This window comes from Sarcophilus harrisii, chromosome 3 (genome assembly GCF_902635505.1).
Source record: "Sarcophilus harrisii chromosome 3, mSarHar1.11, whole genome shotgun sequence".
Classification (NCBI taxonomy): Eukaryota; Metazoa; Chordata; class Mammalia; order Dasyuromorphia; family Dasyuridae; genus Sarcophilus; species Sarcophilus harrisii.
In genome coordinates, this window is record NC_045428.1 from 84,520,048 (window position 1) to 84,531,912 (window position 11,865).

The following is an 11,865-nucleotide window of genomic DNA, read 5'->3' on the forward strand; positions in this document are numbered from 1 at the left end:
TGTGAAGCAGGGATTTTTTCATGACTATAGATTTGACTAAAGGTCTGTGAGCTGAAGCTACACGGTCATTTGTAAGGCCTCTTACAAAATGGATTCATGCATCGGTTGGAAATGAACTACACAGTTTTTAGGGTTCTTTAATCTGCAGTTCTATGATCCAATCCATAGTATTTGATGCTCTGCAGTATAGAAACATTGGAGGAAGGGAAGGACACAAGCCTTCACTGGAGAGGGAGGTGGAGGGAAAAGGGATCCTTACTTGCCCAAAATGAAATACTCCCCAAGAGCTTTCTGTTCTTCACCTTTTATCATTCTAGTTCTTTCTACCCCATAATCCAGGGGCAAGACAGTGGTATAACGCCATTTGATCCTATTATCAATGGATCATTGATAATCCATTGATAATCCACATGAGTATTGATGACAGCAGCATCAGACTAAGTATTCAGGGCCCTCAGATTACAATAGAGTTAAGTCACTAAGGATGGAAAACTCCTGACAGTCTTGCCCATCCCAGTTTCTTTTCTGATTGTCCTGACTGAGAATTTTATTCAGAATCTTAAGAAGGACATTGATCCCCACAGCTTGGACTAGCTTACAGATCACCTATTGTCTTCAGTTGATACTGTAAAGAATTCATGGCATTGGGAACAGGGCCTGACAAAATCTCTTTGCTAATGGAGTGTTTAGTATTTTTCATTATCGTAATGAAGTCTTTGGCCAGATCTCATTCTAAAGTGTTTTTCCTTAGTTCTGCTCATGCACATTCACATTTTAGTATCACAGCAACATGAAAGGAGATGAAAGCCTTGAATAGAGGGCTTGCACATGGGCAGCATGGGAAACCTCTCTGGAAGCTCCTCTGAACTGAGTGGACTCTGCTCCCTAGATTCACAGAGGGCTAGAGGGATGAATGGGGCTTCATAGGTGTGCTAGCAACCTATACCTTCACCCAGCTTGTGTGCAGTGCAGAGCATGTGCTCTCTCTATATAGTCATCTTTTATATCCCCATCGTCCCTTCTACTTCATGAAGTTTTCCCTACTGCTATCTTCCTTCCATATCCCTTCCCCAAAGCCAGAGTGATCTCACTCTCTCTCTTTGTGTGACTGTCTGTTTCTGTCCTTCCCTTCTTCTTCACCCTTCCTCCCTCTTATTTCTTGTCACCTCTGCCATATTATTTATTTACATGAAGACAGAGATGGTGTCTTATTTTTGGTACCCCCATAGCACCCTGCAAATATAGGGTAGATAATCAATAAATAAATGTTGAATGATTGACCAACTGAATGTATTTCTGAGTTACCTTCTGGATACAACTTCTTAAATAGCTATAGTTATTTCACAGAACTCAATCATAAATAGAAAAAGAATCAATATTTAAATCTAGCAAAGAGATTTTTGCTACTAATATTCCAAAAGAGAAACTGAGTTTAAAAACTCAGAGAGAGAGAGAGAGAGAGAGAGATGTATTCTCATTTGAGGTTAAATTAGATATTTGTGAGAAGCACTTAGCCCAGTACCTGGGATATAGTAGGCACTAAATAAATGCTTATTGCCTTTCCAATTCCTTCCATTGTAATTTTGTGTTTCAAAGAAATGAGAATGCTATTGGGTCTGGTATTTAAATATGTGTATTTTCTTTTTTACTCCACATAGGTTTTGAGCTTGTGAGAAGATAAATTAACTGTCCTGATGTTTTTGCCACCATCATTTCTATAATTTGACTTTCTCACCTAGTATTTTTAAAAGACTTAGGGTGTTGTTTTGTGTTTATTAAAAATGAGTGAAGATTGCTTTGCATTTTTAAAATGTTCTTAAGCTTGTCCTCATATATACTTATGAATAAAAAACTTGAGCCATCCAGTTTGACTCTCCTTAGGCCTTTGCTGCCTTAAAATGATACATGAGGGAACTAAAAAACGGTTTGTAGCTTTCCCATTCTCACCTTGATAACTGTATAGGTTAAGTAATTTTGCCCCTGGGCTAAAGCAAAGCCAGAAAACTTGTTTGTGGGATGTAGTGTGGGGCTAATAGTCTATGATTGAACTCACTGTTGACTGTTGGAAATGCCCATTGTTTGGGGGTCTTGGGGATTCTTCCTCGTGACAGTGGCCCTGATGAGCTAGATCCTTCTTGGAAGGGACATGCTGAACAGTGCTAAAAGGGAGCTAATATTGTTCAAGATGTTTCCCATGATTGAATATCTTCTTACTACTGGTGTATGTCTTTTGGGTTGTAGATCCTTTTGACAGTCTGATGGAACCTGTGGAGCCTCTTTGTCAGAATGGTGTAAAATGCATAAAACAAAATATATGGGGTTATGAAAAAAACAATCATAGTGGCATAGAGTTATCACAATATTAAAAAGTGTGAAAAAGTTGATTATTGATTATGATTTTCAAGTATAGAAATAGGAACTAGTCTGTAAATTCATTGATATTAGGAACTCTCAGATAAGAAAACCCATTTATTATTGCAGTTAGGTACATTCTCTGCTACTTATAGCGTTTGAGATTTCCTTAGAGTCACTCAATCAACATGGGACCTATGTGGAACTTTGGAATCTAGGTCTCCCTAGAGCCAAAGGCCAACTCTTGATCTGTTATACTGGGACTTGAGCTTTTTCCACTTGTGACCCCTTTTTACACTAGAAGTTTTTAGGTGACCCTAGGCATATAGATATATAAAATAGGTAGGACTGAAACATTTACTGATGATAAATCATTATTTTGTGATTCCCTTATGAATCGCAAACTACATAAGGGGTCGCAAACCACAGGTTAAAGGAGCTAAGTATGGGGCAGCTAAGTGACGCAGTGGATAGAGCCACAGCCCTGAAGTCAAGAGGACCTGAGTTCAAATCTAGTCTCAGACACTTAACCCTTACTGGCTGTGTGACCCTGGACAAATCACTTTACCCCAATTGCCTCAGGGAAAAAAGAAGAAGCTGGGCATTATGCTATGGCTATTTTCCTTTAAATATATATTTTTAAAATAAATTTTGTGAAACAGGGAAAAAGTAAAACTCCTAACAAGTGTAAATGAAGTGGAAGAGAGGATGGAGAAGTGAAACTGTCATTACGTTGTGCCTCCTACACAACACCATCTCGGACTGGATGGTGGTTCTGCAGCTTGGCCTTTGCTTGTCTGTTCATGTTTATTTTCCCTGGAACCATCTACATAAATATCATAGCTTTGGAATATCTTCCAAACTGCAGGTTCTTCTTTCGCTTCCTTTTAGTGGATTAAGAGCAAATTGTATTGAGTGTGACTACTGGAGGACACAGCTGTGCCTGACAAAGGGCTTTTTCCCTCCAGAAGAGGGCAGTGATTGGCATGTAGGTCATGGAATCCTTCGATTCCTTGACATCGTTGGGTTTTCCCGTTAGCTGCCCATGGATTGGCTTGGCACTGTCCTATACAAATGAGTGGTTATGCTTAAACCTGTCATCAGCCTTCATTTTTTGCTGATCGTCCAGGACAAATGTAATGGGATGTTTCAGGGTTGCCAAATAATATAGGTATTTTGACCCAGGCCAACGTGAAGGCTTGCTTCTTGACCTGATGCAGGGGCCTCACTTTTTGACATAGGCTTTAATATTATTGAATTCCCATATTTGGTTTCTTCCCCCTCTCCTTCCTCCCCCCCCCCCCAAAAAAAAAATAGTTTTGCTTTTTTACTTAGAATATTTAGAAGTTCTGAATATTGAAAGCTCTGGATGTCTTCATTTCAGCATAATTCCTTGACTAACAGTCTCCTCTGTAGCATTGTTTAAATATTATGGTTTCCTCTAAACCTTTTTATTTTAAAATGAAAATACTTCTGCATTCCTTGATAGGAACTGTGTTTTTGTTTTGGTTTGGTTTGGTGATGGTTAGGGGAAGACCTGCATTGATCAGATTAAACACATTACTGTGTTGTTTGTATGACCTGTAATTAATAGCAAAGTCTATAATTAAGGCTATTTGGAGAAGGCAGGACTAACATCCTGAAACTATGAGATGTATCTGAGCTGTGTGTGGTATCCATTTGTCTTTCTGTTCCTTCCATTTGGTGAAAAGCATAAACTAAAGAGAGATTTGTTGCCTTTTTGAAAGTGTGTCCTTGATTGTTTTACTTGTGTGTCAGATTAAAAAACATTTCCAGTGGCGGGCCCAGTGCAGGATTCAGTGAGGCTGGCCAAGGCAGAAAGACCAGTAACCAGCAGCTTGATGGGAATCTAGACAAGATGCTCAAGTTCTTTTCCTTCTCTTCTAGAGTCCGACAAGGAAGAGAAGCCAGAAAATATTGTCATCCCCAAGGAAGTCACCTCGGCCCTGGGCTTACTGATGACTAACTACGGGAACATGTCGGGGTCAGAAAGTGAGCCAGAGGGTGAGTAGTTGTTGCTTAATTGCATCTTTTTTTTTTTTTTTTTTTTTTTTTGCTACAATATAATCTCTAGTATGAAATTCACTTATTAAAATCCCTTTCATATTGCATTGCACATCCTTTATTTTGACTTTCAAGTTCCATTTTAATTTGGCATGAGAGGTAACGTTAAACATGGGAGAGAGAAAGCTAGAGGCTCAGGGGATTGTGGGAACAGCCTGAGAGGAAGAAAGTGAGATAGATTCAAGGAGCTGAGCCTGAGCTTATATTTATATCTCTGTATGCAGATAAAAACACATTAGATGCCTAATGTGTATATTTGATCAAGCCAGGCAGAAAAAGAGAAGAGAGGAGAGGAGAAAAGCATGAGAGCCAAGGACTAAAAAGAATGAAGGAAATGCTAAATGGTGTAGCAAATCATCATTTATTTTCTCTACTCAACTTTCCATACCTCCTTGGAAAGGTACACAGGACCAAAGAACCAGCCTAAAGGGCCCATTAAAATGCACAGCACCTCTCATGAGTGGAGAAAAATTCTTCACATTGGGTGCTGGCCTACAAAGGTTGGCAGGCTTGAGTGGTGGAAACCACTAAAGCAAACTTGGCTCTGTTTCATTCATTTTCAGCAAAGCATATGCCCTCAGAAATGGGAGTGATTTTTTTTTTTATTTAGAAGTGAGTCATTCTAGAAAAGTCAAGGATGTGAAGCATAAATTTTAGCCTTTAGGGATGAGATCATGAAGGGCAGCCTAAAATAATGTATGTGAAAATCTTTAAAAAACCTTTAAGTGCTACTTATATACAAGATGATTTCAGGGTATCCTAAAGTCTTAGTGTATTTTAATAAATTAACCCTGTAACCACATCAAGACTTTTGGGACATTCTGTCTGTGTAATGTTGTCAACATCATTTCCTTTTCCTTTTTTCCTTCCTCTTCTTCAGCTCTTCCATGTTCTCCTCCATTGTAATAACCATTCCTTCTCCAATAAAGTCACTCTTAGAAGCGTTTCCCACTTGAGACACTTAGTAACAAATCACTTAATCTGTTCACCTCAGTTTCCTCAACTGGTAAAATGGGGACAATAATAGCACTTAGGGTTGGGTTATGTTATGAAGATCACAAGGTTGTTATAAAGATCAAATGAGTTAACATTTGTAAAGCACTTAGGACCATGCTGGCACATAGTAGGTCCTATATAAATGTTCATTCCCTTCCCCCATATGGACTGTATAGCATAATAGTTCTGTAGTCCATGTAGCTGTAAGTCTTGTTAAAATGTTATGTGAATAACTAGAGTAGTTTTAGTACATGTACAGATTTCTGCTGCAGCAGAGGCCAGGTTCCAACCAGGCCATGACAGAGTTCATGGGTTTTTCCTTTTATAACAAGATGATTTCATTTATGATGAAGATGAGAGTTTAGGGTCTGAAAACATAGGTTTATAGCCTTTAAAAAGGTCTGAATGAAGTTGAAGAGATTGGTGAAAACTTTTAGACCTTATTGGCAAAAATCTTCCCTATAGGGAGTGGACAACATTCTTGGAATTGACTGGGTTAGCACCTCTTCTTGCTTAAGTATTTTGCGCCTTGGAGATGATCAGGATAGAGGCTTCTATTGTAAAGGAAGATATTTAGAGAAGCAGCCAAGTAGATAGAGAACCGACATTAAAGTCAGGAAGAGCTCCTATCCTTGATACCTACTGGCTTCGTTATCTTGCACAATTCGCTTACTTTCTTAGCTTCTCAGCCAAATGTCCAAGACTATAAAAGTTGCAAAGAAAACACATTCTTTTCTGTCAATTCTGTCAATTCCACATTGACATAGGAATTCCATATATGGGTAAAAAATGTAGGTCTGTTAAAGAAAAGAAAAGGGGGAGGGGGGATGATATTCAGTGTATTATGAACATGCAACATTGTGTTATTTTCAGCCAGTTGAGTTGAAATTTAACCAGCCTGTTTTTTATCTAATAGAAGATCCCTTAGCTGATTGGCTTCCTTGTTTCCTTCATAAAGAACAAAGACTTTGTTACTCTTGTATCCAATATGCCTAATGTGAAAGTGGAATTATTCTTCAAACATAATATCTCAGATTTCTTTCCTATCAGCTTTGTTTGTGACAGGTGATAGTAAAGAAGGCTGGTCCCAGATTGCTGAACCCCATTAAAACAGGTGGTATTTTTAATAGTGTTTTCTTCTATCTTGCACAGTGTCTTTTATTCAGTGTTGCCATTTTAAGGCCATTGAAAAGTATAAACAAAATTTTGAGCGAGGTAGGAAGGAACCTCATGGAACTAGAATTAAAGTTGGACTGGAAGAATGAAGGGCAGATAGGAAGATGGCCCTAAATGAGAAGACGGGTTCAGAAACCAAGAAAACCATGGAGATATTAATAGTCTTATGCACTTTGATAATCCTCTGCAGCAGCAAGCTTTGATCACTCTTCTGTGCATCTGGTTTAAAATAAATGGGACCAGTGTTTGAAGTGGAGGGAGTGGCCCAGTTCTTTGGTAGCTGAAACTCTTCCTCCCCAACACTTCATTTGTAATTGTCACAAACCACTTTGGGACTCACCTTCTACCTTGCCATATATTTTTCCCATCTTCTTTTCCTTCCTGGCATAGCAAAGCACAAAGTGATAGAGCCAGAGAAGTTGTAGGACCAAGATTCTTGTGCTTGTACCAGAAAATCATCCCTAAGTGGAAGGCTACTTTGGGGGCCTGTGAGGAATGTGAAAACTCATGTCATGTGTTAAATGTTAGACCAGCCACATTTATAAAGGAGATGAAGAGCAAATAAATATATGCAAAGCAATCTACCTAGAAGATGAATAAGAAATAATTAGCAGAGGGAAGGTGCTGGAATTAAGAGGAGTTGGGGAAGACTCCCTCCCAGAAGATGAGATTAGGATTCAAAAAGCCAGGGAGGTCAGTAACCAGAGTACAAGAGGAAGAAGGTGGCATGGTTGGTGGCATGGAAGACAGCCAGAATGAAGAGAGTATCTTGTTGGTGCAACAGCTGGGAAGCCAGTGTCACTCACTCAAAGAGTGAGGTGTAAACAGACTGGAAAGCTAGGAAGGGGCAGCAGTGATGAAAGGCTTTGAACATCAGGTACCATCTTGTGTTCGATCCTGAAAGGAACAGAGAGTCTGGAGTTTATTGGGGGTGGGGAAGGTGTGTGACATGAGCTTTAGGAAAAGGAAAACTTGAGACAGACACCCCCTCCCACCCAGCAGGCTACTGCAGGAGTCCAGACCTGCAGGGGTTAAGCCCTGAACTAGAAGGATGGCAATATAAGAGGAGGAAGGTTGTATTTGAGTGATCTTACAAAGGCAAAATTGAGAGATTTTGGCCACAGTTTGGACAGGGTAGGGTGAGAGGTAGGGAGGAGTCTAGGATGTGAGTCTGAGTGACTGGGAGTAGCCCTCTGCAATAATTGGGTGGGGGGTGGGGTTTAGGAGCAAAGATAATAAATTCTGTTTTGAACATGAAATATCTACTGGACATCCAGGTTGAGGTGTCCAAAAGGCAATTGGAGATGCCAGACTGGAGGTCTGGGGCAGGAAAGGTAGATTTGAAGCTCATCAGTGTAAAGGTAATAATTAAATCCATGGGAGCTGATAAGATTGACGTAGAAAGAGAAAGAGGACCCAGGACAGAACCTTAAGGGACACCTACGGTTAGAGTGTGTGATCTGGAAGAGAAGGCAGCAGAGGAGATGGAGGAATGGTCAGATCTGTAGGAGGAAAATCAGGAAAGCAATTTCCTAAAAGCCTGGACAGAAGAGAGTGTTGAGAAGGAGAAGGAAGACTGAGGGAAGGTTGTTGGCAGTTAAGATCTGTAGCAGCTTTGGAGAGCAGTTTGGGTGGAATGAGAAGGCCAGAGACCTGATTGTAAGGCTTGAAGAGAGGGAGAGCAAAGAAGAAGGAAAACCATTTCATCGTGCAAGATGGGATGGAGAAGCATTAGAGGAGGGGAGCAAGAGAGGAGAGTCTCAGCTGAGAGGCTGGAGGAGGTCTGGGGACAGGAGGTTTGCAGGAGGCGCTGTGGAGAGTGGGGGGGCTGTTATAGCCTCTCAGTGGTCTGACCCAGCTGAGATGACATCATACTCATCTGTGGTGGGCCCAGAACACTCACATGGCTTTCTCCACTTTGATTCATCAGCACATGTGTAAGAGGAGGTGACATGGCGGCAGAAACTGAATTTATGTAATCACAAACCTTGTTATGTGGAAGGGGTTGATTGGGCAATTGAAACTTAAGTGGTAAAAAGGTGGGGGAAACCCTGGAGAAAGAATAGGCAGAAATATTGTGTTTAAAGATCTCCTGGTCCTCTTCTGCACTCTGCCATCATTTTCCTGTAATAATCTAACTACGTGCTCTCTTTACCTTCCCAGCACTGGGGTGTCCTCATACCTTGATGTGGCTCCACCAGAGATGTACCTTTCTTCAGAATTACTCCATGAAGTGATTCTCCTTCCACAATCTCCTGTTCTTCCTTTTCTCTCTTATCTACACTAGATCTACTTTTTTCTTTTTTAAAATTGAACCTCTGGTCCCCTGACCAAACCATATTATCTCAAGCACTCCTTCTCACATATAATTTATTCATATCCACCACTAGGTTCACCACTTCAGTGTTTCATTAGTTGTATCCTAGAATGCTTTCTTTTTACAAGCTACTCTTCAATGTCTCCAAATTATTTCTGCGTTAACCACAGCCCTTGGATTGCTCTGCTTTTGGCAGATGCATCTATGGCAACTGAACTTGCTGAAGAAGTTCACACAATCAAAACCATTTCATCCTCTAATTTCTTGATTTATAATTTCAGTTGAGTCCTCCATGATGCTTGTCTAAATACAGAGAGATTACAATTTTTTCCATTTTAAATCTGGTCTCAGACACTTACTAGCTATCAAAACTGTAAAATGGGTATTATAATGGTATCTACTTTCTCAGGTTTTTCTGAGGATTAAATGAAAGTAATTGTAAAATGCTTAGTACAGGGCTTGGCACACAGCAAGTACTTGCTTCCTTTTTTCCATCCTTTTCTTCCATCAATTCATCCTTTTTTTTTTTTTTTTTTAAGGATTTGTAATTTTGTTTTGCTCTATTTTAGAAACTTCCATCAAGATAGAAGCAGAGCCCTCAGCAGAAAACCAGGTCATCCTCAATGATGTCCCTCAGAGTCCAAGTCAAGATATCCAGACCCGGGAAAGAAACCTCCCTGAGATTAAGACTAAGAACTTAAGGAAAAATTGGATGAAAAAAAATTTTAGGTATAAGAAAAACCTCTACAGAAAGAAGTCAATTTCTGAACCACGGAAAAGACGTCCACATCTCCTAGAGATGGTAAGGGATTTTTCTTCATGGTCTGCCATGAGGATGGAAGTTTTGGCTTTTTTCTCTTTAAGGTTGATAAATGATCAGAGTTAAACTGAACCTGACAACAACATGTTTAGCTATGACAAGATGGGAGGGAAATATAAGTTGAGATTGATTTTTAATATTTGAGATTTTACTGAGATGATGATGCAGTTAAGAAGACATATCCTTAAACAAATGTAAGATAGAAGAATGATCATTACCACATTCTGGTAACCAGTATCACCAAACCCATAACCATGCTATTAATGATAAATAACAAAACACTTAACCTCCCAGAGTTGTTTTGAGGATAAGATGAGATATTATTTATAAAAGCCATTAGCACAGATCCTAGGACATAATAGGTGCTGTATAAATGCTTCTCTTCCTTTACTTCCTTTATTTGATGGTCTGTGAAAAATCTAAGTTTCCTCTGGTAAGATCTTTTACCAATGCTAAAGTACCCTTCACCACTGCATGCTGTTAATATATATTTAGATATAGTTTGACCACAGGAAAGTAAAACAAAGATGCTATATACATATGTAGATATAGATAGATATATCTGTATCTATGGCTGCTTTATAATTTTTAACACCACAGAGTAAAACTCTAGGGTAACCAAGTTAAATCCCTGTTTCTTGTCACTAAATATATTATCTCCCTGATTTTATTTACCATCAGAAATGACATTTGATGGAGCCATTGCCCTTTCTTTGCAACATATTAGCTTGTCCGATTACTGGAGACAGTCTTCTTGAACTTCAGGAATTCTCTACTTCTCCAATGACAATCCCAGGTTATTAGTAGTAATAGTGCCAGTTTTCCGAGTCTAGTTTTTCAGAAGTCTACAAAGGTTAGACTCATTTTAATTCTATCTCATTTGGATTTTTAATTTCCCTCTTCAGAGAAGGCCAATTTTTTGCTTCTCTTTCTCCCCCTCATTTTCTCATTTTCCTACTTCCTTCTTCCAAGTTTGCAGTCCCATATAAGTGCAAAGAGCTCCCAGAACCTGGGGGAGCCTTTGAAGTCTGCCTGGGTTAATTTGGTAGTAAAGGGAAGGGTTCCACTTCTAGTCCAATTGGATTGAAAAAACAAACAAACAAAAACACTGAGAGGTTCTGAGGGATGAGTTCTCACCTTGGCAAATGAGTCTCAAGTGAACTCAGTCCCTCTTAACTGGTTTTATATTTCCTAAAGACCCTGGGACTTGCTATATATATAGAGCCTTCCTCAGAACCCCACAGTAGGAGCTGGTAGGTCCCACTCACAGGTCCTTCACATTGGAGTGGAGTCATGGGGTACAAAAAGTCTTCCCAGAACACCAATTCCTACTTCAGATTAGGTATTCTAGGAGGTTCTGTGTCTTTGTTGTGGCTAACAAGTAACAGATCACTGTGGCCTTCCTTTGGGACAGGTACCCAAGGGCCATTCACATGACATCGTGATGCACTACTTCCCTTTCTGCATCAGTGTAAATTAAATGTAACATACTTAGGTTTGTTTTCCAAGAGTCCCACATGTATATATAGCCCTTCATATATACATAACTCAGTTGGTTGTATATAGATTTGGGGATACTTCTATAGCAGACCATCTTTCCCTTGTATTTAATTCACTGGTGAATCTTTTCTTTTGTTTTCAGCTTTTAGCACAGGACATAAGACATGAAAGAAATGTGATTTTGCAGTGTGTTCGATACATCATCCAAAATGACTTTTTTGGACTTAACTCCAAGGCAGAGCCACTAGGAAAAACTGAGAATGACCAGGTATCTGAAGTTTCAGAATCATGAACATACCTACCCAGAAAGCCTCCTGGCATCTTGAAGGCCAGCCCTGCAAGGACATCTGGACAGAAAGGAGAACTTTTACTCTTAATTGATAAATTTCATGTAAGATATGATCTCATACTTTCAGAGCTTTCATTGGAGATGCCAATTGAATCTTGAGTCTCTGTGCTATTGGCATTGTGCACAAGCTTTGCTGGTGGAATATTTTTTCCTATTTACTTCTGATGCCCAGGGAAATTCAGAAGCAACCGACAGATTGGATTGTGGGATTGTAGTTTAAAATGTATAATTCAGTTATGCAGAGACCAAGAGGCAGGGGCTGGGCAGGGA

At 39.6% G+C, this 11,865-nt stretch overlaps 1 protein-coding gene across 2 annotated transcripts in view; it reads left to right on the plus strand.

The window, feature by feature from the left end:
- The window catches only part of NUFIP1 (nuclear FMR1 interacting protein 1), a 46,714-nt gene extending 35,077 nt beyond the window's left edge, over positions 1-11,637 (plus strand). For both annotated transcript variants that reach the window (XM_023500596.2, XM_003765869.4), the window contains 3 exons: positions 4,261-4,377; positions 9,496-9,728; positions 11,389-11,637. In XM_023500596.2, coding sequence (XP_023356364.1) covers positions 4,261-4,377; positions 9,496-9,728; positions 11,389-11,538 — 500 coding nt within the window. In that variant the 3' untranslated portion in view covers positions 11,539-11,637. The remainder of the gene's footprint in view (positions 1-4,260; positions 4,378-9,495; positions 9,729-11,388) is intronic.
- Positions 11,638-11,865: the final 228 nt, after the last annotated feature.